General features: G+C 45.7%; 1 protein-coding gene across 1 annotated transcript in view; it reads right to left on the bottom strand.

Moving 5' to 3' along the window:
- The window catches only part of SNX9 (sorting nexin 9), a gene marked incomplete at both ends in the record, with an annotated part of 90,453 nt that overhangs the window by 15,860 nt on the left and 53,194 nt on the right, over positions 1-21,399 (bottom strand). Inside the window, 6 exons of the mRNA XM_084228029.1 lie at positions 1,105-1,235; positions 9,654-9,771; positions 9,892-10,017; positions 12,219-12,303; positions 16,698-16,848; positions 17,964-18,129. Of these exons, the coding sequence (XP_084084155.1) occupies positions 1,105-1,235; positions 9,654-9,771; positions 9,892-10,017; positions 12,219-12,303; positions 16,698-16,848; positions 17,964-18,129 (777 nt within the window). The remainder of the gene's footprint in view (positions 1-1,104; positions 1,236-9,653; positions 9,772-9,891; positions 10,018-12,218; positions 12,304-16,697; positions 16,849-17,963; positions 18,130-21,399) is intronic.

The raw sequence follows: 21,399 nt of genomic DNA, 5'->3' as shown, positions 1-21,399 counted from the left end.
TGTCACCTCTCACCAGTAAAACGATCTAGTTTTCTAGTGCATCCTGCAAGGCCACAATACATACATTCACAGGGAGAGACCCCAGTTCCCCAGTATCACTAATACCCACAGCACATCCACGTGAGCCTGCCACTTCTGGAATTAAGCAGACACTGAAAATAAGGCCCAGATGCTTGTATTCTACGAATACCCACAGAAGCTCTAACATTTAAGACTTCCTGTTATAAATATGTCTACTTTAATGAGGGAAAACTATTGCAAAGGATTTTAGTAAGTCAATCTCTACTTGAAAGTTCCAACTAGACTATAATATTCTATTATATGATTAAATATAAAAATATTTTCATGACATTTTTCTAGCATCATAACTTACTTCACATCTGCTGTTGGCATCTGAGCTAACCTGCATTTTTATTCTTTAGATTATTTTCTAGAATATGCAATACTTGTTATGAGAGAAGTGACGGAGAAAACATGTCTAGGGAATAAAAAGATACAATGAAGAGTCATTGAAAAGTTTATTGAGAGAGAGAACTATTTCCAACAAAGACAGTGAGATGTCAAGTAGCCCTTTTTTTCTTGATTTTCAAAAATAGAACAGACGAACATCAGAAAGATGAACCGTGGGGATGGGTACAGAGGCCCGCATTCTTTAGACTCACAGTTCTGGGAAAACAACTGGGTTTTGAGAAGGATGGTGGAATTCCAACTGTACTTCTCCTTCTATGACAGTATCATGCTGTCAGCTCAAATGTGAGGGCCGGAGAATATTTGCTCTGTTGCCCATTTCACATTGATAATCTCCTGTGGAGTTTGGAGTCTGTCCTGCTTTTGAAAGCATCTAGGAAAAAATTCCTCATCTTATCATATTTCTCTGCTGACCTAGCCAGCCCACCCCTGGGCATCCATTCTGGAAAGCGGTTCTGTTATCCTCACGATCAGTTTGCCACGGTTGGGATTTAAGGTCCCACCCCTTTGCAGTCTTTGGAGGAAATGTGAAACCACCGACTAACCAACATAACGTAAGCTCCTTTCAGGTAAAAAATTGGTGTGAATGAAGCAATTCTCAATATCCTCTAAGACTATCATCATCAAATACTGTACCTTTTCATCTCGGAAATTTAGAAATTGCTGGAAAACCTCGCTTTCTGAGATCACTGGATGACGGCACATCCTGTTCATCCAAGCCTGCAGTCTCTCCATGCGCATTTTGATAAACTCTTCTTCAAAGCGACCTGCAGGAGACATGCCCATTTGAGTACAGCCGTGTCAGAGTGAACTGCTGGCACCGTTATGCATCATGATCCAGAGAGAGAGACAATAGCATTGGAACTCTAATATAACAAATTAACAAACCTTGTGACCGTGACCAGAATATTCATAATCTCAAAAAGGGTTCTTCAAAGGTCCTTTAAAACACTCGACAAATTTAAAAGTAAATCTTCTCTCAATATGAAAAACTTTCTTATAAAATAACATTAAAAAAAAATAACATTAGATCAATTCCTGTGTGACCATATGAAGTCCTATAAGCTAGAAAGAATAAAATGAAATCTAAAAAGTAACTCTTATAAAGTGCATGGAATTTTGTTATTTATGTGTCTAAATGTAATAGAATCTCAAATATATAAATTTTAAATTTAGTGTTTATGAAAGGCAATTCAGGACTGTACTTTTTCTGTCCTTTTTTTTTTTTTTTTTTGTGGGACCCTCGCCTTTGGCTGGGGAATGAACCGGCGCTGCAGAGGCCACGGGCAGCCTCGCAGCCCAGCGCTCAACCGCTGCGCCACCAGGGGACGCCCTCCATTTTGTTTTTTAAGCTAAATCTGAAAACAGAAAAAGCAGCTTTTTCATGAATACAATGATGAAAGCTGCTGAACTTACAATCATCCTGAAACCGAGCTTAATGAGTGGTATTTCCAGTTACAAAGTAGAAAATCAGTCAAATAAGCCTGACATACCAAACATGTGAATACTGAGAATTTTTTCAGCCCAATCAAACAACAATCACCATCAGTTCAAAGGTCGTCAAAGATGGCAGTTCTGGCTATAGCCAACGGAGATGATCACTAAAGTAACAAACTCTGGACTTCAGGAAAGAGCAGTGGCGATCTTTGCTGTCCTGCTCTAGGGGCTGCTCCCTTCTCCCTTCCGCAGCCCCTGTGTCTCCCCTCCCTCTACTTGCCCAACACGGAAGCTGCGGCTTCCGTGGCGAGGTAGTCAGCTCCCTGCTCTGAAGAGAGGGGGGAAGCCCCCTCATTGTGATGACAGTAACAACCCAGGGGTGAGAGGATGGGGGGCTCACAGGCTCCATCAGCCAATACAGGTGGAGCCAGAGACCTGCCCGCTGAGACTGTGTGCAGAAACACTGGGGGCAGGGGACTGTGCGTAGGGTCCAAGTCAGCCACATGCTCCTAGCCAACTCAGGCTGCAAACACACATTCAAGGGGAACACAAAAGGGGACCCCTGAAAGAAAAAGCCAAGGATAAGCTGAAAATGACATGAGCTTGGAATACACGCCCTATCCATGCACTGAACCACTGTAGAGGACAAAGCTTTCATGGTTTGAGGTGGGTGAGCACATCCTCTAACTCAGACAAGGGGTGGGCTTAAGGAAGCCAAACTTAAAAACAGACAGACAGACATAACTGAGCTCAGGGGAGACAGACTTCTGTGATTTAGGCAGGCAGCTTGTTTAACAGACAAGAAACAGAAATGTCGACCTTCAGAGAAGAAAAATCAGACTCCAGAGATGCTAAAACATTTTCTCTAAAATGTCTAAATTTCAACAAAAAATGAAGAAATGGCCAATACTGAGAGGAGAAAAAAGCAGTCAACAGGCACTATCTGTAAGTATCCACAGATGTTGCACTTAGCAGACAAAAACAAAGCAGCTTTTATTTATAAAGATTTGTTTGTTTATGCATATAAGAACTGGGGTACAGGCCAGAGGTGTGGTGGGTGAGAGGATTCACCAGAAACAGAGTGGGGAGCAGAACAGGCAGACTGACTGAAATACACTGCTGAGGGGAGCAGTGGGCAAGACAGGAGAGGTCTGCTGTGCCAGCCGGGGATTGAACTCATGCTGCAGTGGCTGCGGATAGCTTCATAGGTTGCGTCTTAACCCCTTGTGCCACCAGGGAGGCCCCATAGCAGTTTTTAGAAACATGTTCCAAGAACTAAAGCAAGCCATGTTTAAAAAAATTAAAAATAAGGGGCCTCCCTGGTGGCGCAAGGGGTTAAGCACCGTACTATGAAGGAATCTGCAGCCTCTGCAGCACGAGTTTGATTTGATCCCTGGTTGGTCAGGGAGCAACCCACATGGTGAGGGAGACCTCTCCTGTCTCGCCCGCTGCTCCCCTCAGCAGTGTATTTTGGTTCGTCTGCCTGTTCTGTTCCCCACTGTCTCTGGTGAATCCTCTCACCTCCTGCATCTCTGGTCTGTTCCCCAGCTCTTGTATGCATAAATAAATGAATCTTTAAAAAAAAAATTAAAAATAAGACAAGGCATTAACAAATACAGATTCTCAAGAAGAAGACAGAAGTTACTTATTTTGCATATAAGAACTGGGGTGTAGGCCAGAGATTGTGGGCGGGTGAGAGGATCCACCAAAGACACAGCTATCAGGCCATAGCTGTGATAGTGCTGAGACTTAACCCCTAAGCCATCAAGGAGACAGAAGTTAGATATTAAAAAATCAAATGGGAGCCTCCTTGTGGTGCAAGGGTTAAGTCTCAGCACTACGAAGCTATTGGTAGCCACTGCAGCATGAGTTCAATCCCCGGCCAGGGAGCTACCCACATTGCTTAGCAGACCTCTCCTGTCTTGCCCATTGCTTCCCTCAGCAGATCTTCTATTTCAGTAGATCTTCCTATTCTGTGGGGGAGGGAAAGGGTGAATCGTCTCATCCAGTGCACCTCTGGCACACAGCCCAGGTCTTTTTTTTTTTTTTTTAAAGAAGTATTTATTTATACATACAAGAACTGGGATACAGGTCAGAGGTGTGTGTTTGTGGGGTGGGGGGTGAGAGGATTCACCGGAGACAGAGTGGGGAACAGAACAGGTGGATCCACTGAAATACAGTGCTGAGGGGAGCAGTAGGCGAGACATGCTGCACCATGTGGGTCACCTCCCTGGTTGGGGATTGAACTCGTGCTGCAGTAGCTGTGGATTGCTTCACAGTGCTGACACGTAACCCCCTGCGCTACCAGGGAGGCCCTAAACCCCAGTTCTTGTATGCGTAAATAAATAAAAATGAGTCTTTTTTTTTTTTTTTAAAGATTTATTTTATTTATTTACACAAGCACTGGGTATAGTCAGAAGGGCAGGAGGGTGAGAGAATTCACCAGAACCAGAGCGGGCAGCAGAACAGGCAGACAGATGGAGGACACTGCTGAGGGGAGCAGCAGGCGCAGCAGGAGAGGTCTGCACACCATGTGGGACCCTCACCCGGCGGCCAGGGATTGAACCAGCGCTGCAGAGGCTGCAGGCAGCTTTCACAGCCCAGTGCTCAACCGCTGCGCCACCGGGGAGGTCCTAAAATGAATCTTATAAAAATAAATGGAAATTCTGGGGTTGAAAATCCAGTAATTGAAATTAAAAATTCACTGTAAGGGTCAATAGCAGATTCAAGATGGCTGAAGAAATAGTAAGTAAATCTGAAGCTACAGCAATAGAAATGATCTAATCTAGAGAACGGGAGTGAAGGGGGGTGAGAATGAGCAGAGCCTCAGAAAACACCAAGTATGCCGGATTTGTAATGGGAGTTCCCAAACACAAAGAGAGAGAGAAAAAATATTTGAGGAAATAATGGGAGAAAATGTTCCAAATTTAATGGAAAATTTTAATATATACTTCCAAGAAGCTCAATAAATCCCAAGTAGGATAAATACAGAGATACCCACACCAAGATACAACAGAACCAAACTGCAGAAAGAAGAAAAACAAAATGAAAATCTTGAATACGGCCGAGTGAGAACAGCTCATCATCTACAGCGGGGTGTGTACAATACATGTGTGTGACCACAGAATAGACTGATTTGTCATCTGATGCAATAGAGTTCAGAAGGCAATGGAAAAACTATTAGTCAGGCTGCAAGAAAAGCTATCGGTCATGAATTCTACCACCAGTAAGCTTATCCTTCAAAAATAAAGGCACTCCCAGACAAATACATGAGAGAATTCATTGACAGTAGACATGCATTACAAGAAATATCAAAGGAAGTCCTTCAGGATAAAAAGAAATTACCCCTTGGGGCCTTCCTAGTGGCACAGGAGCTGACCCACATGGTGCAGCAGATCTCTCCTGTCTCGTCTGCTCCTCCCCTCAGCACTGTATTTTAGTGGGTCCACCTGTTCTTTTCCCCACTCTGTCTCTGGTGAATCCTCTCACCCCCTGCACCTCTGGCCTGTACACCAGTTCTTGTATGCATAAATAAGTAAATTTTTAAAAAAATTATCCAAATTTGGGCCTCCCTGGTGGCGCAAGGGATTAAGCACTGCACTATGAAGCAATCCGCAGCCTCTGCAGCATGAGTTCGATCCCCAGCCTGCCAGGGAGCAACCCGCATGGCGCAGCAGGCCTCTCCTGTCTCGCCCGCTGCTCCTCTCAGCAGCTTACTTCGGTCAATCTGCCTGTTCTATTCCCCATTGTCTCTGGTGAATCCTCTCACCCCCCCGCATCTCTGGCCTGTACCCTAGATCTTGTATGCATAAATAAATCTAAAAAAAATTATCCAAATTACAGGGAGATATGAAGAACATCAGACATATTTGGGCTACTATGCTCCTGGAACTTCTAAGTTTAGTGAAGTTACAAGGTAAATACACAAAAATCAATTTTATCTCTAGATGCAACAAACAACTGGAAAACAGAAATTAAACAAATTACATCATCTACAACAGAACGCCCCAATAAAATTCTGACAACAGATGTACAAATCTGTTAAGAGAAAGACAGGCCACACTTGGGACAAATGATGGGCAAATCACATTACTGAACAGAGTACTTATTTCCAGAATATATAAAGAATTCTCAAAATTCAATAAAAAAAAATCTAATACAAAATGGTCAGAAAATATGTAGATAAAAATTAGCAAATGAAAATATGCTTGATGCCACGGGTTATTAGGGAAATGCAAATTAAAACCAAGACAAGATAATACTAAATACCTTTGAGACTTGTTGGAATAAAGAAAACTAACACATCAACAATATAAGTAAGGATGGGCAGTCCCTGACACTCATCTACGGCTGGTGGGGACTCCAAAGTGGTCCAGCCTCTGTGGATAAGTCCGACAATTTCTTAAACATCAAATGAATGTTTATACACCCACCATATGACCCAGTCACTCCACTCCTAGGTGTCAACCCATAAAAATTTTGTTCATACAAAAACGCACATGTCAAAGTTTATAGGATCTTTCTTTTTAATTGTTCAAAACTGGAAACCTGACTGTCCTGCAACGACTGAAAGCACAAGCACACATGGTATACTCTAATCACTGAAAGCCTCAGCAGTAAAAGGAAGGACGTGTGAAACCACAGGTGCAGGACTCTAAAAACTCATCATGCTAAGAAGCCAGACTCGAAAGACCACGCACTATAACTTTCATTTACAGTGATATCCTGGAAGGCAAAAGTATAGAGAAAAAGATCATAGCTGCCCTGGGTCACAATGGGGGCAGGGAGCTGATTGTAAAGTGTCAGCACAGGGAGTTCTGGGAGGTGATGGAGCTTCTGTATCCTGAACTCAGCGGGGGTGACAAGACACTGCAGAGGAAGCTGTCAAACTCTTAGCACTGTTCACTTAAGGAGTAGATTTACTGTATGTAAGTTTCAAAATAAATTTAAAAGAAACCACCTGAAATTTCCTTTAGAAATTGTGAGTACAAATAAGCACACATTTCTTTTAATAAGAGTATCACATGCCAAAAGGCACACCTGTGACACGGTACTGGTCAGCATGCTGGGTCACACAAGGCTGTGTGGGAACGCACTTTCCTCTGCACGTGTAGAGGCAGAGACTAAGTACTAAATAAGCGCTGGCTATGCCCAGTTTGTCCCCTGGGAAGAAGATGACCTACCTGCTGCACAGAAAACACCCAATGAGTCAGCATGGGCTGAGGTTATACTTGTCCCCATGATGAACAAGCGAATTGTGCCAAAAGTTATAACCTACAATTTAATACAAATTAATGATTTTAGTCCTGAAATTTTCTGAAACAGGAGATTTCCAGACTGACTTCAGATTTTGGATTTTTGCAAGGCTCCAGAGAGTTTGGAAAGTGGGGGGAGGTGGGGTTTTCATTTCCCTGTTTTCAGTGAACCTCACTTAGGTTCTTACCAATTCCTGGTTTTCACCCAGGAATAAAACTAGAGTCATTCAAAATTATTGCATAAAGAACAAAATCTATGAATAAACAACACTGACTGTAAGATTTTCATGGATTGATTATCAAGTCCACAGTCATGTCATGACATCACCTACTTGGGATTCTTGTGCTGCCAGCTCCAGGATTCAAGTGAGTGGGCGTTTATATAATAATCATCTGTGGCACCAGAGCAGGAGGCCAACAAGAGCGGGGGATAAAGTGGCCTCTGTGCTGGGTGGCTTCCTCGGCACATGTCCCAGTCAGTGAATCAAAGCTCGACTTTCTTTAGACTGAGGGGCTGCTGCTTTCTTGCTTTTCTGTGACATCGCCCTAGCTTTAGGCTCAACTTAAAAAATCAAAAAAGCCCAACAACGTTCTACAGGAGAAGTGCGGCTCTATGATGCTTTAAAAGCCCTGAGTTATTTGGTTCAGAATGAACAAGGTATTAAAACCTGAGAGATGTGAGAAACCCCATAACCTAGGGAAGGCTCATCCAGGCACGTGTGTGAACACCATGGAACATGTGCTGTGCCAGCCAAGTCGCTAAAGAAACCCAAAATTCAGGAAACAGACTGCAATTTGAAAATATGGAGAGTAGCGGCATACACGTTTTCATGGAAAGAAATCTACATTTTAAAAAGCAAGCTGCGGGCCTCCCTCATGGCACAGGGGGTTAGGACGTAACCTATGAAGCTGTCCACAGCCTCTGCAGCATGAGTTCAATCCCTGGCCGGGAAGCAACCCACATGGCACAGCAGACCTCTCCTGTCTCACCCGCTGCTCCCCTCAGCAGTGTATTTCAGTAGATCCGCCTGTCCTGTTCCCTACTGTCTCTGGTGAATCCTTTCACCCCCGACACTTCTGGCCTGTACCCCAGTTGTTGTATGCATAAATAAATCTTAAAGGAAAAAAAAGCAAGCTGTGACTTAAAGCAGGGAGAATGACAGACGGGAGCGACTGCAGGAAGGCAGGAGCAGTGGTCGCCCTGCCTGCGGTCGGCTCCACTCATGACCCACAACAGACGACGAAGCAGCCCCACTACTCTCCATTCTGCTATGATGACTTCAGGTTTTTGAAGTTTTCAAAATAAACATAGACTAAAAATATGAATTAAAGTGTTAAGGAGAATGATGTTCTTATTCTGAGGTTCCTAATTCCTGCTAGAGATCAGTCGGTCCACATCTCACACGTGACAGCGTCTCCTTCAGTGGCCAGAGCAGAGACCATGCATGCGAATCAAGTCTTGCTGAGTGAGGATTAAACCCTCCCTGATCCTCCCTGACCTTGGGGAAAACCTTCCCTTGGCCCGTTCCACCTTCCTTCTCTCCGTGCCCAGCTGAGCGTTTCCGTCTCTTCCCGCTCTCTTAGGGGCACTGCAGCTCTGACCTGTGACTTAAAGATGACCTGACTCTCACCTTCGATCCTTCCCTTTCTACACATACTAGCTTCAGTATCTGAAAATTTTTTAGCTATGCATATTGAACTCTTTCTACTTTTTAGTAAAGCTCAGCTTCTTTACAAAGTTTTATTCCAAGACAAACATATTGAGTCCTGAGTACTAATTTCAGGTTCTTGACTAGGTTGGAGATAAAAAAAATCAGGGACAGTTCTCCAGATAGAGAAACAAGTACCTGCCAAGTGTATTACAAAGTGCTATTACAGAAGCAGTGTGGATTATTTACAAGGTTACCAGGGGCAGGAGAGTGCAGGCACTTTAAATAAGAAAACAGAGAAGGTTTTTCGTATTTATTAGCCGGTGATGCACGAAAAACTTTTAGCTATCAATAGAACCAAAATAACTGAGTAGAAACCTCACACTTCCGCAGAACACTCAGAGAGCTGAGGCTCCCACGGCAGGCCAGCATTTAAACACTTCTCTGAAAACCACACAGCAAGACAACATGCCCATTGGCATCATTTGGGATGCACATCTTTATTGCCATTTTAGGCTATTTGGAGCAGTCCTATTTTCTCAGGCATTTATGCACATTTTAAAAAGTCACATTTCTTTTATAGGAGAGGGTGCAGTGATAAAATTATAATGGCTTCTCTAGAGTTCAAGATATGTATACAAGAACACTGATATAAAATTTTACGTAACGTTCTTGCAAGGTGCTAAGGTTAACTTCTGAATACACGCACAATATGGAGTTAGATCCAGCCATACATCCAGCCCTTGGAAGCAGGGAAGGTGCTACCACTGATAAACATCAGGACACACCACAATCAACGGGAGTCTCTTTACTCGTCATCTCAAGTCCAGCATCACACACTCACCTGTGACTTGCTTATCCGGAAGAGAAGGGATTGGAATGGCTGACCCAAACTTAACCAGGAGACGCTCATACAACCAGTCAAAGTGCTTATACCTGTGGTTTACGGATCGATTAGTGTTCTATGAATTAAGGGGAAAAAAAGAGAAAGTTATCAAGGCCAGTTACAGAAAAAGAAGAAAAATGCAAATTTTAACTCGTGACACAAGCATGATTCTGTTTTTGGTAACTTGGATACTCACAGTGGGTGTTAACTGATACTCAATGTAGCTCTTCAGACCATACATTTTGGAGCCTTTCTTGGGATCTGCTACTAAACAATCAAACGTAGAGGCAGGATAAACCCACATTGGGCCATAATCTCCAATCTGCACAACATTCCAGGGAGAAAGAATTTTTGTTACATGGAGAAACAGTAAATAGAATTGATGTGAAGTAATCGAATGATTCTTTCCAGAAATAAAGAGAAGTGCTTTGCTCTTCTTGGACAAGTTATACATACACTCTGTTCTGCTGCGGTGACAGTCACAGAGCAAACGCTACCCGTGGGGCAGTGTGGCCTGTGAAGGGGAGGCCTGCTTGCTTGCTCCCTCTGGGGGAGTGCTACTTGCAACACAGTTCCTCTTTCTAGTCTGGTTGTCTTAATTATAATGAAGGGTTAGTTTTTAAAAAATTCCAACTATCATGGAGCTATAGTTTTGTGAAATACAAAATTACACTCTTAGATGTCTCAACAATGCCTCCCAACTTTGTAAACACCCTTCATTTTCTGTACACTTGGTCCTAATTATTTTTAAAGGTGGAAGGCAGGGAGGAGGAGCAGTCTATGAAAGTCTGGGGATCAGTAGGTCAGGAAGGTAACTGGAGCCCAGAGAATTTTAATGCTGAGGACTAGAAATGGAGCTACTGTGGCCTCCCAGGAAGGGAGCCCAGGTCCAGAACATGCTCTTAAAGCTGCAGAGGCAGTAATCTTTAGGAGGCGGCAGCTCTGGGGAACTTCCTCCAGGGTCTGGAACCAAGAGAAGAAGCTGATTCATGGGACCTGACAGCCACAGGCCCACAATCCCATCAGCGGGAAGGGTTACTGTGCCTCAGCAGCTAAGAACCAGATCTCTGCTTTCTCTTGGTTTTTTGAGGACTCAGCAACTTTCCTCAGTTTTCTCTTCCATGAAATAAGCCCATAGGGCACATAGGCCCAGCTTTATCTCAAACTTAAACTACAGGTTCCTTTAGCTCTGTGCCCCCCGCCACTCTCACACCCGAGACAAGATACCTCAGAGGATCCAAGGGGCAGGGTCACGGCTTTTGATTCTGTGGTGTTTTAAATTGAATGAAAAGAACAATGATATATGTCTACTACTATTATTATTATTTTTTTAAGATTTATTTATTTATTTATACAAGTACTGGGTATAGTCAGAAGCGCGGGAGGGTGAGAGAATTCACCAGAGCCAGAGAGGAGAGCAGAACAGGCAGAGTGACGAAGTACACTGCTGAGGGGAGCAGCGGGTGGCAGGAGAGGTCTGCACACCATGTGGGACCCTCCTCCGGTGGCCGGGGAGCAGCCAGGATCGAACCGGCGCTGCAGAGGCTGCGGGCAGCTTCGCAACTCAGCGCTCAACCGCCACCGGGGAGGCCCTGTCCACTATTATTTTTAAGTCTGGAAAAAAAATTATCTTTAACCACTTAAGATAATTTTCCCAAATTTGCTTTGAGGGAACAGGGGCAAAGAGGGATGTTGCTCTGTCTGGAAGTTTCTAGGATTTCAAGCTTTTCAAAGATGTAGGAAATGCAGGAATAAGTAATAAACATTCACTATCATTCCTGCAATTTTATCAAGTTCCCCAGGACCCAGGGATTAGATGTTTCCTTCTTGTCTGAGTCCAAGGCGACCACACTCAAGGCTTCTGCCCTCATCTGACAGTTTCAGGGTCATGTCAAGAGTCAGGAGATAGCCACAGTTCTCTCCTCTAGATTTTCATCTGGGAGCATACAGCTGGGTAGCACTTAGATAAGCCATCAATAATAAAAATTTGGGAGAAACCAAAGAGCCTGCATTATGTCAGATACTCTTGATGGAGTCATTAACTCCCAGCTTTATTTGCTGCTCCTTATCACGACCTGACACCTGGCTTAACTGGAAGACAGACCAATTACCACCAACACAGTGGAGAACTCGCGTTCTGACAGCGTGCATGTCCTCTGCCAGGGCAGAAACCTCAACATTCGAATTGGGTTTATTAGCTAAATATATGGGGCTGATAGAACACCAGCATATAAAAGGTACTTTATGACGCTTTAGAGGAGAAATTTATTAAAAGAATATATAATATGGTTCAGTTACTAATAGTGAGGACGATAAAAATACAGAATACCTAGGTGATACAATGACAGGCAGTAATTTATGCTCTTCAGTTCTCTTAAAATACTAACACCCACTGTCAGTTATTTGGAGCATTAACTATGTTTAAAAACACTTTCCAAATGACTGATAACCCTTTTAGTTTTAAGGTATTTTAAAAAAGCTTGATAAGGAACAAAGCAAACAAATTAAAATGACAAAACTTACCATGATGGGAATTCTCTCTTTGGGTTTTGCTAGCTGCTTGGCCAACAAATACTGCTCCGTTCCAGGTTTTGCGAATCCAGGGAACCTAATCATGAAGATAAATGTTTGTGAGCGAGTCTTATTTTCCTTGTAAGAATTCTGTCACCTCCACATTTACTTAATAGTTTTCACCTTGTTCTCTCTTTCACCTGTAGGAGAACTAGGACACTCTGGTAAATGAAACCTAGTGTAATCAGATTGTTCAGTGGCCAATTAGTCACTTAATTAAGCTTGCCTGGTAAGAGGACAGTTTAACTCCAGAATGTTTGATATTTATGTGCTCTCTTTGCTTAACTGTACCTGAAACACCATCACCCCACAGAGTGTGAAGAGTAGAACAAAACAAATGACCTCTGTTCACGAGAAGAGAAAGTATCAAGCAAATTGACTCAAGCAGACCCCTGGGTGGCCATCACATGCCACATCTGTGTCCAAATTAAGCTGCTGCTCAACATGTCCCTCCCAGAGGCCACACTGAGCCAGAGAAACACCAGTGTCCACAGCCCTGGAGCCAGTATCTTTCGGAACTGCTGTCAGAACCAGATGATGAGACACAAAATAAAACCAGTCTCCTTAGTAAAGTGACCCAAAGGATTATAAATAAGCCTGGCCACCTCTAGAAATCAAATCTACAAGCAAAGGAAACAAAATTGGAGAAAAGCTGGAATAAGCAGGTAGCCATCCCAAGAGCTACTTATAATAAATAAGATTTGGGTTTCAGTATTTTTCTTGATAGAAAAGGAGCATTTTAGAAAGCAAAGAACCTAAAATAGAAAAACAAATCCTGGCCTTCCTGGTGGCACAACGGTTGAGCGCTGGGTTGCGAAGCTGCCCGCTGCCTCTGCAGCGCTGGTCGACCCCCGGCCACCTGCGAGGGTCCCACATGGCGTGCAGATCTCTCCTGCTGCACCTGCTGCTCCCCTCAGCAGTGTATTTCGTCAGTCTGCCTGTTCTGTTCCCCGCTCTGGTGAATCCTCTCACCCTCCCACACTTCTGACTGTACCCAGTGCTTGTATAAATAAATAAATACTTTTTTTTAAAAAAAAAAAGAAAGAAAAATCCTTTTTCTACCAAAAAACCCAAACCCTGCTACATTACTTCCAATTTCATTCATCTACTCATTTAAAGGCCAATGTCACACTCTCAGAAGCCCATTTCTCTTCCTTTGTTCTTGATGGACTTCCCTCACCTGCTTTCTTTATAACACTGTGAATACAAACATGAGTCTTGAAGCGGACAACCTTGAACTCCAATTCTCAACATATTTTAATAGCTACGTGATCTCAAAAGCTCAGTCTCCTTATATGAAGAGCAGGACCAATATGATGTACCTTTTAAGGCGATAAGGGAAGTAAATGAAAGATTTATGAGGAGCCCAGCGGGGACTCGGAAGATGCCTTCTAGTTAAGCCATTGTCTCCTTGTTAGTATTCCTCCAGCCTGGGAGAGAACCCCGTCTGTGCTGCTTTAACACTTGCAGCAGATATTTCTACACAATTTCCCATGCTTTGCTGACATTCCCACAGCACAAACAGCAGCTAGATACACCTTCATAAGGATCCAGGACCCAGAGGAATGATGGGAATATCCTACAGGCTTCTCGAGTGCGCTAACCTGGAATCCTTTTTTTTTTTTTTTTTTAATAGAGGCATGCTTTTATTTATTTATTTGTTTGTTTGTTTTTTGTTTTGTTTATACATGCACTGGGCACAGTCAGAAGCGCGGGAGGGTGAGAGAATTCACCAGAGCCAGAGCGGGGAGCAGAGCAGGCAGAAGGACCGAAGTACACTGCTGAGGGGAGCAGCGGGCGGCAGGAGGGGTCTGCGCGCCATGTGGGACCCTCCTCCAGTGGCCGGGGAGCAGCCGGGGATCGAACCGGCGCTGCAGAGGCTGCGGGCAGCTTCGCAACCCAGTGCTCAACCGCTGCGCCACCGGGGAGGCCCTGGAATCCTTTTGTTAACAAGCCTACAACTCTGGTTGAAAATGCTGAAGGGGCCTCCCTGGTGGTGCAAGGGGTTAAGTGTCAGCACTATGAAGCTATCCATAGCCACTGCAGCATGAGTTTGATCCCCAGCTAGGGAGCTGACCCACGTGGAGCAGACCTCTCTGTCTCGCCTGCTGCTTCTCCAGCAGTGTATTTCAGTAGATCTGCCTGTTTTGTTCCCCACTCTGTCTCTGTTGAATCCTCTCACCACCCCCCGACTTCTGGTCTACACCCCAGTTCTTGTATGCATAAATAATCTTTAAAAAAAGAAAACGCTTGAGGTCAAGGAAAAACATGGGGCTTTCCTAAGCTGACATGGCCTCCACTGGCCTGTGAGCTGAGCAGAGGTCAGGTCTTGCACTTCTGAGGTGTCCCCCAGACCACAGCAAACTCCAGGGTTGATGAGGCACTCACTGAACAAAAACTGAAGAGCAATGCGATTTAGTGATTCTCTGGGTATTATCAAGGTGGAGTCTTGCAATGCTTCAATTTCTGATCTCATTTCCAGTAAATGGCTTCTACTTGGTAACTGGAAATCAGCTGTCATAGAAAATGGATTAACTGCTGAAAAATGTCAACACTTTAAATTTTTTTTTTACAACTATTATAAGTGTGAGTCACTTCTACCTTAGGCTAGAGTGGAATTAAAACACACGGGTGTTTGAGTGGCTCCCAGCACCACGAGGAGGAGGCCTTAGAGGTACAGCTGTTAGCACTGCTCTGATTTGACTTCAATTTGCACTGAAGTTTTGTAGCAGAAAGAATTCTTTATTAGAGCCAACCCATTCACTGTAGAGATGAGGAAAATAAGGTTCAAACAGGTCATGCAACTCCCCCCAAGTGAAGCAGTTAAGCACAGGCCACTGAGCCTGAGGCCTGGCACCTCTGAACCTTACCACACAGCTTTGAAAACGCAGGTCACTTTCTTGTCTCTACTTCCTCTTTTCACACTGGGGCTAAGAGGTGTGTTACTTTTTTTTTTAAATTTATTTATTTATGCATACAAGAACTGGGGTACAGGCCAGAGGTGTGTTGGGGGGGGGCGGTGAGAGGATTCACCAGAGACAGAGTGGGGAACAGAACAAGCAGACTGACTGAAATACACTGCTGAGGGGAGCAGCGGGCAAGTCAAGAAAGGTCTGCTGCACTATGTGGGTAGCTCCCTGGCTGGGGATTGAACTTGTGCTACAGTGGCTGCCCACAGCTTAATAGGTTGCTGTCTTACACCAGGAGGGAGGCCCGAGGTGTGTTACATTTCAATGGGATTTAAATATACTTTGTATCGAGGTTTAAAGAACTGAGGGTTACATACTTGCATATTGAGAACTTCAAATCTCTAAGAAAAAGGACACCGTCAAAGGTGACTATTAATTTTATTATAGGTCCAACTGAACATGAGCACACATAATGGAAGGAAGTGGAGAGAGAGGCTGGAAAAGCATGGAGCGGAAAGGGACCCACTGAGTCACCGGTGCTGCTGCTCAGCTGACGTGCGCGTAGATCCCGGCCTATAGCTTGAGCAAACATGGTGTTTGGAGGTTTTTTCCAGACACAGATTAACATTGTTTGATATCTGCTTTGTATCAGGAACTTGGAACACTAAGAACAAGTATTAGTGATTTTAATGCAACTACTGAAAGAAAAGAATTGGAAGATTCTTAAGCAAGTCATAAATATTGGTAATATCTCCCTGAAGCTACACTGGTACAAACCACAGACTTACTGAGACTCTCCACCCAGGAGCCCGAAGGGCTCTGCCCACACTAGCCACCCCCCTCCCTTGGGCTGTCCTGTTACCCAGTTATCTCTAAGTGCTATTAAAAACACCCTGGTATCTGCAAGTACTGTTAAAGACAATTTTAAATCTAAGTGGAAACAAAGTCTTAAGCACAGCAGCACAGCTGCGGAGCCAGGGGAACAGGGCCTGGGCTTGAGCCCGACAACACCTGCGTGAGCTCGGGCAGTTCTGGGTTTTGGGTTTTTTCCCCACAGTAAACAGAGATTGCAGCTACCACGAAGGGACATGAAGTCACATGAGAAAGCATATAAACCGCCTGGCACCTGGAAAGAGCCCAATAAACACAAAGACACTTGAAAGAGAGTTAGCGCCGCCTCCATCACTATTCCCACAGCACCACCACTGCCAACACCTGCACCACCGCCCCATCACCACCAGCTTTCCTGTGATTTCCAGCTTTCCTGTGATTTCAGCCATGAAACCTTAACAAGTCATGGAGTCGATAAAGGTAAAAATAACAAAAACCATTTGGCAGCTCATTAAAGACAACAAGTATTTCACTTTAAGATGGGGAAAAAACAGCTTCCAAGCCAAGATCCAAATAAAAATGATCAAATCACATCTAAAACTTGATGGATGACTGAAAGGAGAAAACGCCAACTGCCCCTGGGACTGGCACCTGCTCCCGCCCCGGGCCCAGCCCACTCCTTCCAACGCACTTGTTCAGCGGCAGCTTCATGGACGAGGTGCCGGCCCGGCTGTTCCCCCGCTGGATGCCGCCCGCCTCGGCTGACTCCGAGTCCTTGAAGTAGGGAGAGGGTGACTTGGGGTCGTCCCAGTCTTCGTCCCAGTCATCGTCGTCGCCGGTCGCTGGAGAGGGCACAGAAGGGCATCAGGTAAAGAAGAGCAGTGGCTTGTTTTCTGACGACTGCTGGCGGGGCTGACAATTTAAAAAATAAATGGGGCCAAGGGAGCAGCACGATGTGGACGAGAAGAGCGCGCCCCCAAACAGCACATGAGACGGCCTTTCACAGAGACCGGGGAGGGCGGCAGGGGTGCCAGAGCCATGAAAAGGGACTTTAAAGCACTGGGAGCAGGTGGGGAAGGGCATGGGGGACAGAGGAGGGGGGAGCTGCCGGCTGCCCTCGCTGCCTCCTCTTCCGTGCTCTGCGCCTCGGGCTCATCCCAACGATGGCCTGGAAAGAGCCCTGTGGTTTCTGACAGAGCCACCCGGGAGATGCTGAGAGGCAGATGCCAGAACGAAAAAGGAGCAGGGAGCATTCAAAAGGCTTGGGCTGGGGCCTTCCCTCGGCCGCGCCAGGTCTCTCCAGGCCTTGTGCCCGTGACTCCTGGTCCTCGGCCTGCAAGTGGGAGCCTGGCACTGGGGCCTCTGTGGCTCCTGCCTGCGATTCATGCCATTTGGCACTTTCAGTTCCTGGCACAACGTTCACACAGGGAACATGAAAAGTAAGAAATAATGGATAGACCTCTATCTTCATATTCAATTTCAGAACAGACATTAATACCTTTCTTCATTTCTGAATTGTTTCCCCTTCTCTACGTTGCTCCTCTGCCTAGGTTTTTCTATGACTAGCTCTGGAGACAGGCAGGGAGTTGAGGAAAAGGAAAGGCAGCTAATTCAGAGGTCACGGGGCCAACGGGTGAAGAACCACATTTGATCTCTAATCAAATTTCTGGGGCCTCAGGTTTTACACAGATGCACGTTACTGCTAAGGTTTAAAGTGGGAGGACGATGTTAAAATCGAGCTGGTCCAATCTCCCTGCACTGTGGCCCAGCCAGGAATGCTGCCCTCCGGCCCTCCATGGTCTGACTCGTCCCTGAACGTCTGTGGTTCCCTGATGGAGCGCTGAGGCGGGGATGCAGGAAGGGAGGTCTGCTGTGTGAGAATGACAGCATGAGCGTGTCCTCTGAGAGAACCTGCCCTGGTCTCTAAGGGCCCCCTCTCAGGAGAGTCTGTCCCCACCTGGTCCTTGGTAGGCCTGGGGGTGACCAAAGGCAGCGTCCCAGTTGTTGGACGTGTTCCGCTGGGCAGCGGCCCCCTCCGGCCTGGCTCCCCAGGCGTCTGTGCTGTCCCAGTTTCCAGACTTGGCAGCATTCCACGCTGACCAGGGGTCGTTGCCACCGCTGACCTATTGTCAGGGGTAAAGGGAGAGAAAGTATTTGTGACTTCTAGAAAATATCACTCAATTCTCTAGGAATCACATAACAATTAAATACAATGAGGTGTCAAGAAGTTGGCAGCAACTTAAAAGGACTTAAATTTAAGTAATAAAATTTTATGAACACGCAGACGATTGGTGCTTACATTTTGCCAAGCTTGCCGGGAAGTTTAAAACCAGCAACAAATTATCACACTCCTTCCTGCCCCCTTCCCGGAGGAATTGCCTTCCAAGCCCCCCCGTCAGCCCCACGAGGGCCTCACGCCCACTGCGGTGCCCGGTGCCTGCCTCCTGGACTGGCCTGACCCGCCTGGCTCTGCTGGGGACCCCCAAGTCATCTCCGTTCCCCACTTAACACGGTTTTCAGAGGATATGAGCAGATACCAAGGATCTGTCATTCATTTTACCTGGTTCACAGCAACCCATTATGCTTTAAATTAGGTTTTAATTTTTATTTGAAAAAGCACATTTTCATTTAAAAAAAGTCCTGACAGAATAAAACGTACCTTTGCTGCCCTCCCTCACCCCCTACCCCTGGAACATTTCCTCTATCTTGCTTCAATATGCATCCTGCTGGCAAATCTTCACAAACCTGACCAACTGGAAATCTCTGTGGCTTTTATCACTGGCTCTTTAGCCCTCCTTTTGCCAACCTCTGGGGACCTTCCTCTATAAGTAGCAACCAGCTCACATGTTCTGCCTCTCTATGAACACACCCTTCCTACACTTTGGCCTCTGACATTACTGCGTTCAATCCCAGGCGCCCTCTGGGTCCCTTCAACTGCACCTGCCCAGATGCTGCCCACTCTGCTCCTGTGTGAGGCTTCAGGCCCTGCTTTCCTCCACCCTCCCCTCCCTCTGCTCTGGGGCGCGGTGTTGCCATTCGTTTCTCTTCCTTCCCTTTATGGTGCCAAATCCCTCTTGAGACTATCAACTCCATGCAATCAGAGCCCCCCCACCAGACCTCGCGGCCCATGGAATAAACCCCAAGTTCCTCAGTCCATCAACAAAGACCCTGTCTTCCCTCCATTACGTTCTCCATTCTCAACGCTCCCCACTGACTTTGTGCTTCAAACTTCAGTCTTCCAGACTTGCCCCATACTCACCTTCCTCACATCATACTCTATCTGCAAAGCCACCCTCCTCATCACCTGAACTGTCACTTCCTGTCCCACTGGGGGCTCTGGTCTGGGAGGAAATGCCTCATATAAAGTGGTAAGGACTCAACATTTTAAAAAAATTGGTTAAGGGCCTCCTCTGGTGGTGCAGCAGTTGAGCCCTGGGCTATGAAGCTGCCCGCAGCCTCTGCAGCGCCGGTTCGATCCCTGGCCACCGGTAAGGGTTCCACATGGCACGCAGACCTCTCCTGTTGTGCCCACTACTCTCCTCAGCAGTGTATTTCATCACTCTGCCTGTTCTGTTCCCCGCTCTGGCTCTGGTGAATCCTCACACCCTCCCGTGCTTCTGACTGTACCCAGTGCTTGTATAAATGAATAAATCTTTTTTTTTTTTAAAAGGGCGCTCTCTTTTAAAAAAAATAATAAAAAATAAAAAAAATTGGTTAAATATGTTCTGCCTCATTCTTATGAAATACACTTTCTTTTTTGTCAGACATCTAACCTTCACATCATTTTACCAAGAGGTAAACTGTATTTCCCTCATGTATGCTGACTAGAGTGTTCTATGAAAATAACCTGCTGTGGTCACAGAGCAAATCATTTCCAGCACCTGACACAAGCAGAGTCTTAATAACGACTTCCAAGTGACAAAAGCAGCATCAGCTTATGTAGAAAAGTTGAACATACAGAGAGGCACAGGTAGACAGGTGCGTGATGAAGCAGTGTTAGTAGCATAACCCAGGTTGTTCTTTATGAAATTCAATAACATTTTGATGCTTGAACTTTTAACAAAATGTTGGGAAACCCCAAAACCAGACTGTCTATCTATATGCTGTCTTTGAAACTCCATTAGGGCACGAGAAGGGCCGTGTCCATCAAGGCCACCAGTGACCTTGAACGATGTCCATGAATGGGTCCAGCATGCAGTAAGTGCTCAGCTAAGTCTTAACTTAATACACCCCCAAGCACATGCGCTTGGGTCTCTGCTACAAACGCATTTTAATCTGCCCGCACCAGACCTAGCTGATGATGCACGACTCCCCCCTAGCCCCCACTCTCAGTAAATGAAATGCTCCTTAAGGTTAGGAGGGACAAAATATGCTCAGCACACTGGTGATTTAGCTGAATTGAAAAATTACCCTATGCTCAGCAGGTCAGATGAATTACACTGGCCTTAAATCATAAGACTTACTAAAATGTTCCCACCGGGAGGGCTCACAGCCTAAGGTGAGTCGTCAGTAAGAGGCTGGCGTGCACCTGCGGGAAAGCCTGGAGACCACAGACTGGCCAGGAGGGGGTAGGCAGGGGTTGGTACTCCTGAGATGAGAGCCACGGGAAAGCTGTCCCCTTACAAATATGCAAATTGGGGTCTTAGGGGACGAGGCTAAGGACATTTTCCCCTGTGTGAGCTATAGGAGTTGACTTAAGTCAACCTTGAGTGGGTACAGCGATTAAGAACGCAGGCCCCAGAGCTGACTACTGGATTTGAATCCCAGCTTACCACTGATTAACTATGAACTCCGGCAGTTTACGCCTTCTCTTTACATTTCCACCCTTATAAAGCGAGCACAATAACTGATGTCCTCGTAAAGGTTTTGCAAGGATTCAACGATGTATCGCACATAAAGCACTTAACACCATCCTCGGAGCACAGTAAGCCGTCATAGAGGTTATTACAGGGGGACTCATCTAGGATACAAAGAACGAAGGCCGACAGTTCTTTGAGTAAATCCCCATCTGAATGCTACAGCTACTAGTTCATGGTACAGAGTTACCTTTCCAAATGGTTGCAAGGCCAGGTCATGCTAACAGAAACTTTCAGTGGGAGAGGTGGTAACAGGCACTTATTTTCTATTCCAGCAAAAGATCTGCTTCCTGCACATGCGTGGAAGAATGGGAAAGAAGACAGACAGGTCTCCCCGCCATGTGCAGTGGCACCTCCTGTGCAAGGGACTCTGCTGACGTGGAAAGCCTGGCTCCTCCTGAGCCCCACTGCTGGGAACAGACTGCACCCCAGAATTGCCTTCCTGACCCTCCGCTGTCTCCACTCTCAGGCCCAGGGATCCCTACTGCTCCTCAGCTGTGGGCAGCGGCTCACGCGGGATCCAGTCTGCCCCTTCAC

This window comes from Talpa europaea, assembly GCF_964194135.1.
Source record: "Talpa europaea genome assembly, chromosome: 2".
Classification (NCBI taxonomy): Eukaryota; Metazoa; Chordata; class Mammalia; order Eulipotyphla; family Talpidae; genus Talpa; species Talpa europaea.
Note: the sequence above shows the minus strand (reverse complement) of the source record. Positions and strands in the feature narration are given on the sequence as shown.